This window comes from Colletotrichum graminicola (genome assembly GCF_000149035.1).
Source record: "Colletotrichum graminicola M1.001 genomic scaffold supercont1.25, whole genome shotgun sequence".
Taxonomy (NCBI): domain Eukaryota; kingdom Fungi; phylum Ascomycota; class Sordariomycetes; order Glomerellales; family Glomerellaceae; genus Colletotrichum; species Colletotrichum graminicola.
In genome coordinates this window covers 96,121-114,515 of record NW_007361029.1, presented here as the reverse complement: position 1 = coordinate 114,515, position 18,395 = coordinate 96,121, and the positions used below count along the sequence as shown (strand labels likewise).

Genomic DNA, 18,395 nt, shown 5'->3' with positions numbered 1-18,395 from the left:
TTTGTTTTGTTCCATAGATCATGTCCATTAAAGGCCGTATATGAACGTCCATTTTTTGTCAGCGTACCGTGTCCCGTCCGTACGCTCCTTTTCGATTTCTTCTTGTGAATTGTGCCGCATTATCTCCAACTTCCTCTGGTTGACGGCGGCAAGTGTGAGCCTGTAAGAAAGGTATCCCATGAGCGCCACAGCCACGAAACCCAGTGTTATATAGAATGGGACCTTGTAGTCAGGCTTATACTTTGAACGGTATAGTTGCGCACCGATAACGCCAGCGATGTTACCGAAGCCATTGAGGCCGAGGACGAGTGATCGTTTACCGGGCTCTGGTGGTAGAAACGAATTAGTGAGTTTTTCCTCATAAGGTCCTCGCGCCTGTTGTATTATTCGCATACCTGGCGTATTGCCACTAAGCCACGCAACCGTCAAAGGCGCAGCAACATAGCTTCCAAGGAGAAGCACGCAAAGCGCTGCATATTTTCTGCCGCTTGATTCGACTGTTACAGTTGCGATCAAGCCAATGAGGGCAACCAAGATTCCTACCAGAATATGGTAACCGCGTTCCTTGCTATGTAGATATCAGTTTGCAATTCCCAATCCGACGGTATTTTAGACTACATACTGATAGTCAGAACTAAGAGTGAAACAGTATAGGCCAACGGCGCCGCAAACATAAGGTGGAACAGACATCTGAGGCACATTTTCTTTATCAGTTCCAAGACCCTTTCGAGTATTCAGAGATTGCAAATACTAACCAAGTTGGCTTCAATCGACGAATAACCCAGCCCTTGCACAACGAGCGGCAGAAACACGGAAAATGCCTGGCCGGGCACGCTGGCACAGATGTTGAACGCCAAAACGTACCAGAACTTCCAGTCCTTGGCAGTTTCGACGAAATCGCGCTTCGTCAGGCGATCCTGCTCCACGCCATCAGAGTCGTATGTGTGCTCGACAAAGAGAGCATTGTCCGCCTTCATCCGGTCTGCAGCGAAGCGACGTTCCTGCGCGGTCAAGAACCAAGCGGAGCCAGGGCTGGCGGGAAGGAGAATCCATGCGAGCAAACCGAAGAACACCGTCAACGCGCCTTCGATTATGAATAGATACTGCCAATTCTTCAATCGACCGTTATTCAAATGGAAAACACCGTATGCTGTTGCCGCATTAGAGAAATAGCCCAGGGATGACGAGTATAGCTTGGTTAACATACAGATTGCCCCTGAAAAGGCACCTGCAACCGCATATTGTCCGTAAAAGAGGCCGACTCTTACGGCGAGATCGTATCTGCAATAAAAAAACGAAAGGTATGCGACGGCGGTCGGGTAGAAACCGGCTTCGAAGGCGCCGATCAGAAGGCGGGTTATGATAAGGGATTCTGTTTGACAAACAAAGGTTAGAGATTTGCCAGCATAACAGGCTGGGGATGACTTACCTCGGCCCTTGATAAATGCCTGACACAAAGTGACAAGCCCCCAGCCAACCTGCGCACAACTTGGTCAGCTTCCAAATATATCTCATTTTGTTTCCTTTCCGGGGAGCATTCCTTACCATCATGATCGGGATCCAATGCTTAGCTCCAAGCCACCTCCCAATGGCTGCAGAGGGCGGTTGCAATAGGACAAAGGTGAGGAAGAAAAGTGAGACGGCAAGGTTCAAATCGTCCGGCACAGCGCCAATGTCGTTAGTGAATCCTGATTTCTATTGTAAGTAACGCAGTTACTCAATGATTCGAGGCCAGCCGCCGGGTAGCGTGTGATGTACCTTGGGTTTGGGCATTTCCCACGTTTCCCCTGTCCAAACCATTGAACAAGTAGAGAAGAGAGAGTAGCGGAAGAAGGGCAATGTCCATCTTCCTGTTGACCCTTCGGTCCATCGCAGACTCGTCGATGGCCTGAGTGCCTTCTCCTGCCTGATCTCGGAGGGCTTTGACCGCCGAGATCGAGGACCTGGAAGCTGTCCCTTCGGCGTCGGTGCTCTGTGACGGGCGACTCATTGCTTTATTTTTTTTTTGCTACGGCTCTGTCGGCTGTTGGTGCTAGTTATTCCTTTCCAGTCTCAGTCTAATAACTGATCGTCAAGGATACCTTGACTTGGTTCCTTTGCTTCAGTGTCCTTTATACTGCGAAACGTTCATCGACGGACCTGGCGAAGACTTTCAGGACAGTGTGGTTGCACCAGTTTGGTGGATCTTCAACCTCATCTGCCTATCACGCTTGGACATGCGATGACTCGGGGTCACACTTTCTAGTATAAGGCAGCAGCTGCAGTCATTCGCCCCTCGATCAGCCCTAAAAGGCTGACAGCCTGGGGTCAATGAGTTGATACCGAGCTGTGAATGGTTAACGGTACGATGAAGGTGGAAAAGACGGTAAGCAATGCAGCAACATCCCACATTAGCAGTGCTGTAGTTTTCTATCTGCCTCGAGTGGAGAAAATCGTCTTTGGTGAGCTGGATGGAGATTTTTGCTCGACATCTTGCCTGCCTGCCGAGAGAACCCAAAGGCCCTGTTCTTCTCTTCATATCACGTCAGTTTACGCGTGCTTTCTGATGGGCCGGACCCTCTTCCGACCTGTAGAGTACTTGTAGTCCTACATCCCTCATGACCCTGATACAGCGCGCGTTGAGCCATGGCGTCTGTGTTGAATGGAGTCTTGGTCTGGTTAGTCCCTGGCGACGCACTTGGCGCAGCCACTAGGAATCTCGGCTCCAAAGGGGGCCATTAGCTTTCTAGCACCGTGGATTGTTTAGTCTTTTTGGCCACCTGGGCCAGACCGGTCTAAGGCTACCTAGTGAAACGGGGGCCGAGGGGAACCTAGAAAAGCAAGCAGCAGGCGAGGGAGACTTTTGACACTCATGGATCAAGGTACCATTGAACCATTGTGAGCAAAAGGGGGGCGTGATCTGATGATGTAAAGTTTGAGTGGCTGATATCGCATGTAAGGGAGGGGAGGGGGCAGCGGGCTTGGTCAACATTGATAGAACAAAAGCCAAACACCTCCGCTTCAAGCCGTTGAGCCGAGTTGGTATTTTTTGTCGGCGACTCATTGGCGGGCCGGCAGATGGAAGAGTGGGCAGATAACATGGGTTTCAACTGACTGCATGAGCACGAGGCGTCAGGTGGTATTGTGGCATGTACATATTCCGGGCGTCATTTCGGCTCACTTCCCACAGCTGGTCCAATCCAGATCGCAGAATGGTAAGTACCGTGCAGCGTAAGATCGATGACGGCGCCGGGGGCCTGGGTCACGGAGCAAATGTAGTACCTAAGTGGTGCACACACTATCAGCCCTGTTTCCTGTCCCGGATTCTGGGTCTTCGATTGGCGTTTCTTAGGTGCATAACACATGTGTTACTTCCGTACTAGTGCTCGCTGGATGACCCCCTGCGCGAGAGGCTCCCGTAGGTTCCAAGAACGCTGTCCCCAAGAGGTGTCTCTATTTGGATCAAGTTCGCCTCACGATGGTCTCAAGGATTGTAACAACACAGGATGGCTTACGAGTCCAGTAAACTGTCCATGAGCCGATGGCCTGAGCTCTCCCTTTATGGCTCCCTGAACGCTTCGTTGTAGGATTGGCCTCGGACTCAAACGTGGACGGTGCGTAGGATTAGTGAACTTTCCCAAGACCTCGAGGCTCCAGCCCCGATTTGAATGTAGCCACGATGACCGACCACCCTTCCCCCGCCAGATTTGTGATGACCAGCAAAATGGGGTATCCAATAGTCGCATGTCTCATTTTGCTGCACTAAAACCATTATACATTATCACATTATGTAGCAGGGAAGTTGTCCTCATAACTTGACATTCTTCCTTTGCTTTTCCTGCCTTCAAGGGGGCTTCTGCCTTCTATTCAAGCGAAATGGTGCGATTCATTCCAGAGTGCTGGCTGAAAGTCTTACCCTCTTCAACACTTTAGCAATACTCTCTAATTCTGGCGGGCTTGTGTAACCTCGGATGTAGGGGTCACTCCCACACTCCTGATTTGGCCCGTAATCCCCCAGCTACCCGTGATAGCGTTGACAAACATGACAATTGCCCTGACTTGCTTTCAAACGGTGATGGCTGAACCTTGGAACTCACTTCTTTCAACAGAATGCAATAGCTAGTCTCTCATCTTCGAATACAATCCTTCCATCCGTGAGTCTGGATCTCTCGCCCTTGAGCCCGGCTTGTCACAAATTTCTGGCATGACAGCGGTTCGGTCATCGCAATGTATTATAGGTGACGTATCTTATCCCACTCCAGCCCCGAAGGCGAGTTATTTCCTTGTGCAGTAGGCCTCTAGGACCCCGCATGTCAAGATGAAATCAAAGAGCCATTCATATCCGTCACTGCCCTTTCGTGTCTATATCAAGACACCGGCCCCTTCTCCGTTCTTGTTGCAGATCGCCGGATCAACGTATTCATTCCTCAGCCTTTGACCACCCTCGATTTCGTGTTTCCAATACCGAGACACAATTATCGTCTTTAAGACAATAGAACCTGAAGATAATGCCTCAGCACTTGGGATTTCTTTGAAATGGTATAAAAGGCCAGTTATGGTCTATTGATTGTGATGATATGCCCTCCAGATGAGCTCGGATCTCCTGTTTTGCCGGCGTGCTGTCGATTGAAACGCGCAATCTTTGCAATGCTTATCTTGTATTCCTTCTACTGTTGCCCTACTCCAGTTTCCGGGCCCCCTCTTTGGTGTCTTGGAAGTGTCCTCGGGGGTTCTACCGCTCTCCAAGAGTTTGGGGGGGTTTCAGTTACCGGCTACACCTATGGAGCCAATGGTGGCTAGCATAATACTTCAAGACCGGTGCCCAACTCTAGCTTGGAACATGTGGCACATCTCTCTTTTATCTGTTGTGCCACAGATCCACATAAGGGTTTGAACAAGGCATTTTTGGGACAACTGAAAACGTAGTTTTGAGCACATCACTTGCCACCTCAGCGAGAATACTTACAACGTCCGGTACAAATGACAGCTATCAAGGGGTATAATATAATATCCTACCAAATGCAGTAGCTTACTATCAAAGTTGGAGCGTTGCATCGAAATAGAAGCCTCTTTCAGACGGTTATGGTGAGCAATCCACTTACCACAAAAGCCTAGAGACCCAGGCTATTCGCTTTGAAAGGAGTTGACTGCCAGAGTCCCCAGAAAGTGGAAATTTTGAGTCTCAAGAGATATTTGATGCCCTAACCAGGGCCCAATTTTTGTGTCAATGCTTTATCTGCTATCGCAAACAAAATTTAAGATGCTTCAATGCTTGTTGATAAACAACCCGTCTGTTGGGAAGAATACCCACTCAAAAATATATGCTCTCTTACTAGACAAGGAAAGGCTGACTGAGTCGGCCACACCGCTGCGTACGACACCACATTCCCTTCGACATCGGAATGCGGAGATAACCTCCGGGTCGTGGACATGGTATCCTTGGCTAACCACCGTATCCAAGAAAACCGAAATCAAGTCGGTGGTTGAAAGCTGCGCCTAAGTGCCGGTGGTTTACTGATATACTTTTCGCCACATCAATTCCAGCGGGCTGTGTGGCTCTTACATTCCGAATGATGCAGAGACTATCTGCAAAGACTCCAAGCTCGGCAAGCTCTCTCACAAGGATATGACGTCGATAATGTCTTTCAGTATTACAAGAACCGCTATCAAGCTACCAGCTATCTCAGGTATGGCATTGTTGCTGATTTCTAATTTATGTCTTCGAAACTTCCCCCATCCCCTACCACTGCCCAAGACGCCTCAGAGGAAACCGTATCTAGGAGCAAAGGGGTGACCAGCTGGGAATAAGTTCGTGGCAAGTACTAGTTGTGGCCGCCACGTGTATGGCTTATCACGCGCACAGACCATCACACATGGCTATTTCTACCCATGCCATGCGTAGATATGATAATTACTTGACACTATCTTAGCAGACGTTGCGGTTCATCTCAAAAGGTTTATTGTACTTTCTCTTCCGAAACCTAATGCTAAATCATTCTAGCGTCTAATATCTAAACCGTGCCTTCTTAGCCGTAGTAAACTCTAAGCCTCAGTCAGCTGTGAGCAATTCCAAGATGTGATGGATGTGGATTTTGTAAACGTAAATGTCTTTGCGGAATAGTTCGTCGAGCTTTTCTTAAGTTAAGGAAGTTGTTCTCAAGATATGGAAAGAAATTATATAGCGCAGCGGCAATCGTCAACCTGCATAAATGAATCCGACGCGGCCTCGGCTGGCACGCCTTGACAAGGGCGAAGAGGGGCACAATACGAGACAGAAGCAGATACGAGAGCTGTTGATTCAAATGTTGGGTCCGTGGAAACGCGTCATATATTAGCAACATCGCTCAAAGGCTACAACGTAGAAAATCTAACAAACGTCTCATGCTGTGCTAGTCTGCCGTGTCGAGGCCAGGGTCATGGCAGAATCAGTGCCGTGGACTTAGCTTCGCGATGAGGCACCCTTAGCCTCCCGCAAGGTTCTTGCTTGGTTCCTGTGACTTATTGCAGTTCACAGGTGCGTTACTGCCTGTCACTGTGTTCTGTTAAAGTGACATGGATTCAATTAATACGAGGAAACATACCATTTGCAGATATATACATGTCTGCTATACTTGAAGCCTGATCGGCAACTCCAATATCATCTTCTTATCGGAGTACTGCTGTTATCGGTCTGCTATCGGAATTGCCGATCAGGCTCTTAGCCTCAGTTATTAGAAAAGTCTTGATTCCCACTGATCTTGAAACTTGGGCTTCGGCTTTTATCAGGGGTAGAAACGTATGCTTATTCTATGTCTTTGGCCCGTTGTAATTCTCGGAGGGTCTCACACAAACAATGGTACGTCTTTACGGGTTGGAACCTGCATCCCAACGCATCATGAAGCTGGAGATAGTTGATGGAAAATCTCAAATTGAGTTCTATATGCTATGATAGGATTTTCAGGCTGGGCTTTTTTGATTCCTTCCCAATGCCAACAGTTTGTGTGTGGGTTCAATTCGAGCCCGGGTCACGGTTCGAATTTTCACCCATGATGAGGATCTGTCGTTTTAAGTTTAACTAAGTCAAATAATTCATTTCTTTACTCATAACCCAAAATTTTCTTCATGTAAACATAACTACGAAACGAAATCGTACCTGGTAGAGAGCTATTATCTCAATCCCGCAAAGTAAGCCTGCAACTATCGTCTGCAACATCATCAATCATAATAAGAACACGCATCGTTGACTCAATGCTTTGGCCCCGACATGGAAGATCCAGGGCTAAGATTCTGGCGTCCATGAGACTGTCCCATGAGCTTGTGCTCTTCCACAACCACGACAGCCGGCTGGCGACTGCGACGGCTCTCGCTAATTACAGCGACAAAGATCCAAGCGATGCCGAAAACGGCAGCGAGAATGGCGTACACGATCTTGAATTCCTTGGGCGAGTTAGAGATGTAAAGCCCCAGACCGCCGTTGATGATGCCCAGAGGGATGAGGAGGCGGCCAATGGCGAGATGAATGTGCGACCAGGTCTGGCGGACGCCATACTTCTTAAATTGTATGTGGTGGATGTAGCCAAAGATGGGCTGGAAAAAGAAAACGGCGAGGATGACAAGCCCGATGATGGGGTGAAAGTTAATGGTGCTGATCTCAAACTAATTGCTGTCAACAGGCACGTCACAAAGTTTTCCTTTGGGGGCAGTAGGAAGCTCACCAGACTTGTGCCGCCAAATCTGACATCTTGAGTCAACTTGATACCCAATGCAGCAGCAGCGATGTATAGAACAAAGCCGGCCATCTGGATGAGAGCGTGTAGAAGCCAGCAGAAACGACCCGGGATGATTCTCATGGCAATCGAGCCTATGGGAAAGACGATGACGAAGGCGATGGTAGCCAGAATACCGTGGACTCTCCGCGTGTGCATCGCCTCTTGAATGTTGAAGCCCACAAAGTTGTTGAAGTTGCCACCTCCGAATCCGTTGCCGCCGTTCCCATTGCCGAACCCGTTGCCATTTCCGTTTCCATTACCCGGGGCACCTGGGAACTGTTGGGCCACACCGAAAGACACTGGTTAGGATTAGTCGAGAATAGACAGGCGATGGTGAGGATGAGAGATCGTACCGAAAGCCGCAAGACTAATTAGGGTTAGTATTGTCGCGCTCATAATGCTGATATCCTATTTCTTTTTGTTGGAAAATAGACGTTCTGAATTTCGTCGATTATTCTGCCAATACTGACAGAAAAAAAGCTCAGACTAGAAGGCGAGCAACGTGGAGGAACGGGGGCTGACAGCGGCTGTCATATAAGACACTAATAAACGACATGGCATTGGCGCCGGTCTCTACTACGTCGACGGAGTTACGCTTGGGGATGTGCGACATGGTCAGCGCCCCAAGACCGAAGCCTCCGACGTGGCCGACGAGCCAATGGACGGCCGGCCGATTTTCAGGCGATCTTTGACGCACGAACACGAACGTGGGGTGGATGGTCTCATTTGGTGCGCTGTGGCAGGGACCTGAGTATTCAATCCGAACTATTTCTTAAGGAAATGTTCTGCTCAGTCAGTATCAAACATGGGGGGCAAGGGCGTGGCTGAGGGAGCCTCATGATATTACTGACGTATCTTTCGAAGCCAACCATGGCAGCTGTCGTAGGATGCGCTGCCACGAATCAGATGGTGGGATAAATGTTTCAGTTCTTGAGCACACCAAGTCTTTCGCAAGAATAGTTGGTCTGCAGTCCCGTGAGTGGTTCTGGCTTGCATGGCAGACAAGCTTGATGACGCTTGAGTTGAGTTGGCTTAATGAAGGGGCTTAGTTGGCACGTATGTAAGACATACACTCTTGTGTTCTTGCATGAAACCCGGTTCCTGCATGAGTCGGTGAAGCGAGACGTCGACGGACTAGGCTGTGCTATTAGTGCCAAGGCAGGCTTATGGCGGGACGGCGCTATCGTAAGAGGCGGACACGTTGACGTTGATTTAGGAAACACGCCGCCTGGTGGTTGGTTGTGTGTAAGACTCCGGCCGCTTTCTTTATTTTTCTTCCTTTTTCTATTCAGATATTAGGTTGATCGTTGCTCCGGGCACTCGCAAGTTGGCTTTGCAGACCACGCTTGCCGACCTGCATCGCTTGCTCGATCTCGCGCTCTCCCTCCCGAAGCCTGGCCCGTCCCATCTCAAGACTTCGTTGCTGTCTTCTCTTTTGTTCCGCAACCTTATCCTCATGTTCCCGCAGCGCCTTTTCTCTCCGTTCCCTGGCTTCCCTAGCCTTGAGTGTTGCCTCATCCTCTTCATCGGTGCCTTCAGCCTCAGGCGGCGGTCCCAGGGTTTGTATATACGCCTCGATCATGGGATCTCTCACTTGTGGTGGCAGTGAAATGTATCTGATGTCAACCAGAAGCTGCGGCGGCAGACGTGATAGGTTCGTCTTATTGTTCAGTGCTGAGAGTGGCAGTGACCTCAGAAGCGTGGCGAGATCGGACTTGAGCGTTGCTTGGGGCATCTTGAGACGGTTAATGTGCTCCCGGTACCACTTCTCACGGTCCTTGTCCTTGACGTAGGGATCCGCCATGGCCGGTTCTTTCCTGAATTTCCTCTTGAACTCTTGCCAAAAAAGCTTGGGCGAGGCCTTTTCCTGCAGTAACATCATGTATGGTATCCGGGGGTCCTTCTTCTCTTCTTTGGCCCGAAGTTCCTTCAGCTCTCTGATCTTGTCCTTGGACCATTCTTGCCAAGTATCCTTTCGTGCTTTCATGGTGTTGAGCAGCGTGTACCTGGGGTCTTCAATGATGTGGCCGTCCTCAATCAGCTTCTCCCACGAGCTGTACGGGTTGATATTGAAGTCGTCGAGTAGGTCCCTGAAGAGTGCGGCGGCATCTTCCTGTGAAAATTCCACTCCCTCTGCCCCTTCTGGCCACTCGTCCATGTTTCCGTCATCGTATTCTCCGGGGTCAAGCCCGTATGCTTCGCCCATTGCTTGGAGCTGGAATGCAATGTCCGCCTCGCTGAACTCCACTGGCGCATCATCTGCTGCATCTTCCGTGCGCTGGCGCTTGGAGGTGTGTCCGTCCTCTCCGTCCTGATCATCCCCTCCTTCAGCCTCGTCATCCGTGACTTCGACCTCTTCGTACTCTGAACTGTCGTCATTGTCGTCATAACTCGGCGCCGCTAGTGCCTCCTGCTGCGGCCTCGGCCGAGCCGTGGGTGCTGTGTCCTTTCCTCCTTCTTCCTCTGTCGGGGTATCCTTGATGCCGGCCTTTTCGCGAATTCGGGCTTGGTCCAACTCCAAGATACCAGCTTTTAGCTTGTCAGGAATGCGCCAGTAACTGGCATTCTTCTCGGGATTATAGACGAAGCGGCGTCCATATTTGGTGTCGACAAGGATCCATGGCTCGCATCCGGGGATCGCGGCCTTTGCCTTGGGCTTGTCAATAGGCTCAGGACGCGGGCGTCCGTCTCTGCCTCCCCTGCCTCCATGGCCGAAACCTCCACGCTGCGCAGGTGGTTGATTTTGTGCGTTGAGCTGTGCCAGGTATGCGTTCGCAACGTTTGGGTCAGAAAGCTGGGGAATGGTCTGGTATTGAAAGAAGCTTGCCGAGACCGATCCCGGTGCAGGCCCTTGGGCAGCATTGACGTCGGGCGCACTCGGTCTCGTATATGTTGACTCCTTGGTCTCGGCGTTGTAGTAATATTTGTGACCACTCGGCGCATCGTGCTCCGTCCATCCAGGAAGCAGGGGTGGAGGAGCCGCAGTATTTGCGGAAGGCTTGTAGGTCGACCTCAACATGCTGGGTAAGTGGGCGCGATCGGGATATTCGCAACTCGGTTTGCCCGGGTTGTGTAGGAAAACGAAAGGGAATATTGATAACAATTAGAGGCGATCAGCATCGATTGGATTGACGCAGACCGGGGAAACTTCGGGTATCCGATAAGATAACAGAGTAGCTTCCCCGGAGCAGCCAGCACCTTTGCACTTCAGCAGCGGCAGCTATTCAATTCGAACCTCCCAATCAAAACGCCACATACATCAATAATAGCAACCCCCTCGGAAGCTGTACCAACTCCAGCTAGTACTCCTTACCTACCTGGGTACCTAGCGACAGTTGGTCAGGAGATCTGCATTTTGATCAAGTGACACTCAATTGTTTTTGGCGCTTGTCTCTCGAGCCCATAACTCTCATTATCGATTCTTGCGCGCTTTGACGGTGCCTAGGACATCCGCTGCAGCTCTTCCAGCTTCAATTGCCGCAGCAATAAGTTGTCCTATGTTTGAGAGCGTCTTTCGCGCGGCTCGTAGACGGTGACTTCTCATCATGGCTCCAAGTCGCCTGGACAGCAGTTCGAGTGGAAATGCTGCTGCGTCCGCATTCTCCAGGTTCTGGAAGGTAACGTAGCTTTTTCGGTCATCATACCTATCTACGTGAACGGGGGGCATGAGGCCGCCATCTGACGAGGCACATCTACAGAGGACCCATGCACCAGACTATTTGGGGTTCATCATTCTCCTTGCGGGATGGATGACGGTAAGTTTCTATCAATCGAAAGGTAGCTAGGGTCGCCGTATTGACTTGGTTTTCTAGATGCTGGCTTTCATTGAACCCTTCCACCGCATGTTCTTCATCAATGATCTCCACATCTCGTACCCCCATGCGGAAGTTGAGCGTGTGCCTGTGTGTAAGTTGAACTCGCCAGCTTTAGAGACGGCGAGATCGGACTGACAGAGCCCTCTAGATATGAACATCGTCTATGCTCTCTTCTTGCCACTTGGGGTACTTGTTGCTTATAACGTTGTTACTAAAGCTTCGCCTCACAAGCATGAAGTCACATATCTGTCTTTCGCCATCGCAATCGTCATGTCCTCCTTCATCACAGACCTGGTCAAGAACGCAGTCGGGCGCCCGCGACCCGACTTGTTGGCTCGATGCAAGCCAGTCGCTGGCACGAAGCCTAATGTTCTCGTCACTATCGATGTTTGCACCGAGACGGGCCATCACCTTCTCCACGATGGGTGGCGGTCTTTTCCTTCTGGCCACTCGTCCTTCTCCTTTGCCGGCCTTGGCTTCCTGAGCCTTTTCTTCGCTGGACAGTTGCACATTTTTCGACACAACAGTGGAGGTCGTGACCTGAGCAAAGCGCTGATTTGTCTCCTGCCACTACTTGGGGCTGCATTGATTGCCATCAGTCGCTGCGAGGACTATAGGCACGACGTGTACGACGTTAGTATAGGGTCGCTGTTGGGCTACCTTGTCGCGTACTGGAGCTACCGAAGACATTGGCCCAAATTGACCGCTAGAGAGTGCCACGAGCCTCACCCTCACCCGGGATCGGACCCCAAGGCTGGATGGAATCGACTGCGAGACGAGGAGGCCGGAGACTCGCGGACCGACGTAGGCTATGAGATGACCCAGCTAAGTAGCCAGAGACACTAATCACCAAAGAGTAGGGTACTTTATAGGGTCCGAATCAACAGAATCAGCCATCGTCACCGCCGTTCGCTTCTGTAAGGCTAACCCACCGCCGCCCTGTTTCTATGCTTTTTGTGTACTTTCTTATTTTACTACTATTAATTTCCGTGTCTGTTATCGTATCTCTCATTACTTGTCACATTAGTGTCCAGAATACCAGGGCTTCGCATATGCATCTTGGCAAGAGGGTTTGGGGCATCAATTCTATTGGTACATCAAGGTTGGGGGCAATCATCACGCCCTATTCATGTTTTAAGTTCCATCCATGCCATTATTTGTCTTCCGTGGACTCGTCCTTCGCCAAGTCGTGCTCCTTGAGAAGCTCCTTGATCTCCTCTGCAGTCCAGAGTCTGTGGTAGATCTTGCCGTCACTCGTTTGGCCAACCGTGGCGAACTCGACTGTGGTATTCAGTTAGCGGGATCCTGAACATTAGTCAGTGGATCTATATGCGAGACGACGTACGCTTCTCTGCGCTCAGCTTCGTTGAGTCCATGGTCTTGCTGAGAACCTTGACCGCCATGCCGCAAGCCTCCTTCAGAGTACAGTCCTCCTTGTAGTCCTGCTTCAACAAGCTCTCCGCGCTGGCTCTGTTCGCACCAACAGCCGTCGCTTTCCATCCACCGTAGTTGCCCGAGGGGTTGCTCTGGTAGAGCTGGAACTGCCTGCGGGGATCCCAGCCAGCGTAGATGAAGGAGACACCAAAGGGTCTCAGACCTCCGTGTTGTGTGTAGCCCTGCTTCAGATCGCACAGTCGCCGGACGAGTTGCTCGCATGGGATGTCTTCGTTGTAGGTGAGGAGATATCTTTGAGCAGCCTGGCGTGCGTAGTTAATGAGAATGTTGGCATCGGCCGTCATACCTGCGACAGCAGCAAGCATGTTGCTAGAAACATGTCAGCGTCTTTAACCATTTCCAACCTCACTAAACCACGGGGGCCTACTCGTTGACGATGTAAAGCTTCTCGGCTGAGGTGTCTTGCTCCAAGAGCTTCGATGTCACCTTTCGCTCGGCGGCCAGGACGATGCCGTCCTTGGCAAGGATGCCGATCGCAGTTCCGGCGTGAGAGATGGCCTCGAGTGCATATTCCACTTGATAGAGACGGCCCTCGGGCGAGAAGATTGTTGTCTGGCGTGGAGTGTGAGCTTGGTGCCCTGGCTTGGCGGGAGCAGGATGCAGTGCAAGGGAAGAGCGGGGAGGGACCTTACGCGGGAATCGTATCTGCGAGACATGGCGGGCGAGCAATCGGCAATCGAAAGTCAGTTACCTTGATCTAATGAATCGATTGCGGTGGTGATGTCGGATTTGCAAAGCGACAACAGAGAGATGTGTGCGGTGCAGCAGGATGGTCTGTTTGGCGGCGATTGCAGGGAAGACTGTAACTTTAGGGTGCAGCTTGTTGAAGCTCCAGGCAATGATGCACGCGTTAGCTCGTTGCGCCTGCTCCTCCAGCCAGCCTGGTACCTAGAGCAGGAGCGAGCAGCCGGGTCTGAGGTAGAGAGAGAGGGAGATTCTGGCCCGAGCTTTTGCCGGAAGCGTCTTAGCGCCAATGATGCTTACCTCATCTCCCTGTCCAGCTTGTCTGCTGTGGCTTGCCGATTAGTGCCTCACCGATCTCTTCCAGGCACCAAGGCCAAAACATGCACTCCCCCACCTCCCACCGTGCACGGTGCACCATTCACCGAGCGCGAGGCCCAAGACAGCGGTTTCCCAAGCTTACATAACGGCGGCTGAGAGTGGAGGCGGTTCGGCATTCTCCCACCAACCTCGCGCCGTTTTATCGCACAGCATCGCACCGCAACCCACTCGCATCACCTCCACCTTTGCGCAAGCTTCCTCCCGCTCTCTCTCCCACACACAACCAAAAAGCGGCACGCGAGGACCGCTCCAAATTCATTCGACCTTGTTCCCGTTGTCGCAAACCACACGACGCGACGGCTTTCATTTCTAACTGGAGCTGGATTTTGCTAGGACGGACAATTTGGGAGGAAACCCGCGTAGACTCCACTCTTCCTATTGAGTTTGTGTCGCGCGCGTACTGGATGGGTCACATATTTTAGTCCTTTTTTTTCTGCTCTGCCGTAAAAAAACCAATGCATGTCTGAGAGAAGGAGAAAGAAGACATCAGTTCCTGTATCGACGCCTAGAATCCATACCTCCTCCAAGGTCCACGCCCTCGCGCTCCTGCCCACCAAAGGGAGGCGTTTGATATCTTCTCGCCCGCTCGCCAACCCAGCAAAGCAACGAAGCAAGCATGTCTGGTAAGTGTCGCAACCACAGTTGCGCTGCCCCGCAGCTAGCCAAGTGCTGCTGCTCTCTTCCCTACCAAAGCATCATAGGCGCAGCTAGGGTGTCACATGGCAAGATTGAATTAACATGCTTCGCGCAGGAGAGCCGGAACCTCGCCGCTCGGTACGCGCGACCAAGGGCCAACACACCAAAGCCTTCGACGACCAACCGATCGAACCGCCCAAAAAGCGAGGGAGGAAGAAGAAGCAAGAGGAAGAGCCTGAAGAAGAGATTATACGCTGTGTTTGCGGTGCCACGGAACAGGACGGCGACTCGGAAGAGCCTTGGATCGCCTGCGATAAGTGCACAGCATGGCAACACAACGTTTGTATGGGCATGAGCGTCTTTACGGAAGACCTCCCTAAGAACTACTATTGCGAGCAATGTGCTCCTCAGGATCACAAGGAGCTCCTTTCTGCCATGGCGCAAGGTGAACGTCCATGGGAAACGCGCCGCAAGGTCTACGAGGAGGAACAAAATGAGAAGAAGAAGAAGAAGAAGAAGGGTGGCAGAGGTGGGAAGCGTGCGAGCGACCCCAAGGAAGACTTGTCGCAAGACACGCGAAGCAACAAAGCCGAAGACTCTCCAGCTCCCTCGGAAAACAAGGAGAAAAAGGACAAGAAGGACGGCGGCGCCTCCAAGGCAGCGACGGGCAAGCGCAAGGTACGAGAGGACACTCTCGAGAAGGATGCCAAGGCAAGATATTATCCCTCAACGTCTGACTAGCCATCGCTGACATAACTATTCCAGACACCAGCGCCCAAACAGCGCAAAGTATCGGAGCCTGAACCGTCCCCCATCGTCGGCTACACTGCGCCGGCCGACCTAGATGCCAAGGTCACGGATCTGCAAGAAGATCGCAAGGGCCCTGCACAACTTCTACAAAAGGCCATCACTGGCATTCTCACTGTCGCCGTCAAGGATAAGAGCGTTACTCTTCCGAAGGACACAACTGCGGCGGCGAAAGCGGAGCGCTTAGCTCTCGAAATTGAACGCGCAGTTCACGATGCACACCCAGATCGAAGCCAGTATGCTGCGCAAGCAAGGATCTTGTATGCAAACATGAGGATGAACGGCGATTTGACCAAGCGACTGTTGAAGCGCACTCTTTCACCGCTGATGCTTGCTACCATGACCGCCGACGAGCTGGCTACCAAGGAGAGACAAGAGGCCAATGCTCATCTGAAGGCCATCTCGGAGAAACAGTCCATCCTAATTACCGACGACGCCCCGCGTGTCCGCAGAACGCACAAGGGCGAGGAAATTGTCGAGAGCGATTCTTTCCAACAAAATGATGATGGAAGAACCTTTGCTCGACGACCTAGTGGGCGAGAGGGGGGCGAACCAAATTCCGAAAATTCAGGTGAGCTTTCAGCCCATCTGGGACTACATATCGATACCCACGGAGCTCGACATTCGCCCAAGCATCCCGATTTTGATATCAACAAAGTGTACGCAACTGTCAAGTCGCCTACGAGCGCCCACAACCGCCGGCCATCGGCTCCAGTCCATGGACCCGGCGTCGACCTTGATGTGGACCGGCTTCTTCAAGAAGAAACGGATTCCCCGCCTTACTCGCCCACAGACGAGACGGATCCGGACGTGGTTTGGCGTGGCCATCTGGTTATGAGCTCGATTGCTGATTTCCCAGCGTCAGCCAAGTTCGTTGGCGGGGCCAACTTGTCAAACACCATTGGCTTGCCTTGGACCAGTCTGATTCCGAAGAGGCTCGCTGTAGCAGGACGCATAGATGAACAGAAAGCTATAGAATATCTCTGCGGCTTGCGATATGCTGACCAGACTGATATTGTCGTCGTGGCAGTATCGCCGACATCTGAAGGCTCTCGGCGCGAGTTTCAATCCCTATTCGATTACTTCGTCTCCAAGAAGCGGTATGCCGTCGTTGGGGACAAGGGCGTTGGCAACGTAAGGGACACATACCTTGTACCCGTCCCCCCTGGGGAGGGCAACGTGCCCGAGTTCATGCTCAATTTTTCCGACAACCTCGTACCCCAGAAGAGAACAGAGCCCATGCTCCTGGCCGTTTTTGTGTATCGAAACACTCTCAGGCAACCTCAGCTTGGCGGAGCCGCCTCTCAATCTCCCATCGCTAACACGCCAACTCCTACGCAAGCGGGTTTCCCTTCCAGACATCCCTCAGTCTCCGGGCCAGCATTCTCGCCCACTGTTGGCCAGGGTTCATTTCAGCAACCGGGCCAGGCTCCTTTCGGCAACAACGGCTACGTACCGCCGGAGCACCCAACACAGGGGGCACACCAGGTCGTGCCGCCAAACCAGCCTCCTTCGGGCTATGTAGCTAATCGCGGCCCTGAGACTGAGAAACAACAACGTCAGGAACAAGGCCAAGTCCTTGCACAGGAGGTGCTAGGTCCGTTGATCAACAGTCCCACGGTAAAATTCCTCTTACCACAAGCCTATCAAATGTCACGGACGGAATGGGACGTTATTCGGGGCATTCTGGAGAGGGATCCTCGCGCAAGGGACGATCTGACGTACCTCAGCCAACTGTTGGAGAAGCAGCCATCAGTTGATGGTAAGTCTGGTGATGGCCCTCCGACAACGGCTCCTCAGAGTTCCCAAGGCGTGGCGCCGTCAGCATGATAGTCTTGGGATGCAAGAGGGATGAAAGTCAGGTTGGTGAAGCACATAGGCTCTGATTCGTGGTATATAACAGTTCGTGGGATTCTTTTACTTCTTTCCCACAGATGTTCTCGGGTTGAAAGATGAAGATACCGTTCCCAGATAGGAGGGGTTTAGCCATTGCGCGTTGGGATCTACTATGGAGTTTGTTATCTAGCTTGAATCGGATCAGGCACTATCGACTAGTGTCCTTTGAGCATACACACACTTGCTTTGTGAGACGTTGTTACTTGAAGGCCAAGTTGGCAACTCTAATCGTGCGTAAAAGGAAGATATGCCAATGTTGCGACTGGAATCGGTCAAAGTCGGCCTCAAATCTCTTAGAACATTGCATTTTGATCGATCTCGGCATTATGATGGACCAGGATCTCTCACAGACGGGTAGAGTAAGTTGGGTCATAAGTGGTTATAATTGTGACTGCAGAATACCGTACAGTGCTGTACATCTCACCATGGCTCAAAATCTACCTAATGCGGAGGTACATCTAGCTTTGAAGATGTTGTGACATCCTATTCGACCCGCATGAATGCTGAAACGGAGAGTGGCAATGACCAGCAACTGTAAACTGCTTAATAGTATCTACCTAGGTTGGTATTTTGAGATGCCCGTACACGTGTAGAAGACTGACCTGCTCGTGCTGGGTGCGCCACAGCCAGGCCCGGTGCTGCCAAGTGCGACCTCCTACCTCCCGTTTGCTGAGTTCTGCCCAGCCCCCCATTCGACGAATCCCATCCGGCCACAACAACCGGGGGTTGTTGAGTGTGCAGTTGCCCCACCTCGCCATGACGACAACTCTCCTGGAATTAGAAACACGGGACCTTGGAGAAAGTTCAAGCATTGAATGGGGGGTGGCGCTTCATTTAAAGCCGGGCTGAGACAGGGTCCGGACCGCTTTTTCTTTGGGGGACAGAGATTGGAATGATTGTTCGAATACCTACGATTTGGAAACTACTTCTTCATCAGAGCTTCGCCCACTACTTCACCAGCCCAGAAGACAGACAAACACGTTAACAATATTTGGTT

General features: G+C 51.5%; 6 protein-coding genes across 6 annotated transcripts; 2 read left to right on the top strand and 4 right to left on the bottom strand.

The window, feature by feature from the left end:
• Positions 1-27: 27 nt before the first annotated feature.
• GLRG_06536 (major facilitator superfamily transporter) lies at positions 28-1,990 on the bottom strand (the record flags this gene model as incomplete). Its single annotated transcript, XM_008097221.1, has 8 exons — positions 28-326; positions 396-568; positions 623-690; positions 756-1,150; positions 1,208-1,372; positions 1,430-1,478; positions 1,546-1,688; positions 1,759-1,990. 8 exons carry the CDS (start codon positions 1,988-1,990, stop codon positions 28-30), a joined length of 1,524 nt encoding a protein of 507 aa, XP_008095412.1.
• A 5,213-nt stretch (positions 1,991-7,203) lies between these two features.
• On the bottom strand, positions 7,204-8,123 carry GLRG_06535 (uncharacterized protein; the record flags this gene model as incomplete). Its single annotated transcript, XM_008097220.1, has 3 exons — positions 7,204-7,614; positions 7,674-8,026; positions 8,081-8,123. 3 exons carry the CDS (start codon positions 8,121-8,123, stop codon positions 7,204-7,206), a joined length of 807 nt encoding a protein of 268 aa, XP_008095411.1.
• An 892-nt stretch (positions 8,124-9,015) lies between these two features.
• On the bottom strand, positions 9,016-10,746 carry GLRG_06534 (WW domain-containing protein; the record flags this gene model as incomplete). Its single annotated transcript, XM_008097219.1, has 1 exon — positions 9,016-10,746. One exon carries the CDS (start codon positions 10,744-10,746, stop codon positions 9,016-9,018), a length of 1,731 nt encoding a protein of 576 aa, XP_008095410.1.
• A 526-nt stretch (positions 10,747-11,272) lies between these two features.
• Positions 11,273-12,388, top strand: GLRG_06533 (PAP2 superfamily protein; the record flags this gene model as incomplete). The annotated part of the gene is made up of 4 exons (XM_008097218.1): positions 11,273-11,344; positions 11,426-11,482; positions 11,540-11,633; positions 11,691-12,388. 4 exons carry the CDS (start codon positions 11,273-11,275, stop codon positions 12,386-12,388), a joined length of 921 nt encoding a protein of 306 aa, XP_008095409.1.
• A 307-nt stretch (positions 12,389-12,695) lies between these two features.
• GLRG_06532 (proteasome A-type and B-type) lies at positions 12,696-13,653 on the bottom strand (the record flags this gene model as incomplete). The annotated part of the gene is made up of 4 exons (XM_008097217.1): positions 12,696-12,823; positions 12,888-13,306; positions 13,365-13,549; positions 13,630-13,653. The coding sequence occupies 4 exons, from the start codon at positions 13,651-13,653 to the stop codon at positions 12,696-12,698; spliced, it is 756 nt and encodes a 251-aa protein (XP_008095408.1).
• A 1,144-nt stretch (positions 13,654-14,797) lies between these two features.
• On the top strand, positions 14,798-17,332 carry GLRG_06531 (SPOC domain-containing protein; the record flags this gene model as incomplete). Its single annotated transcript, XM_008097216.1, has 2 exons — positions 14,798-15,373; positions 15,461-17,332. The coding sequence occupies 2 exons, from the start codon at positions 14,798-14,800 to the stop codon at positions 17,330-17,332; spliced, it is 2,448 nt and encodes an 815-aa protein (XP_008095407.1).
• Positions 17,333-18,395: the final 1,063 nt, after the last annotated feature.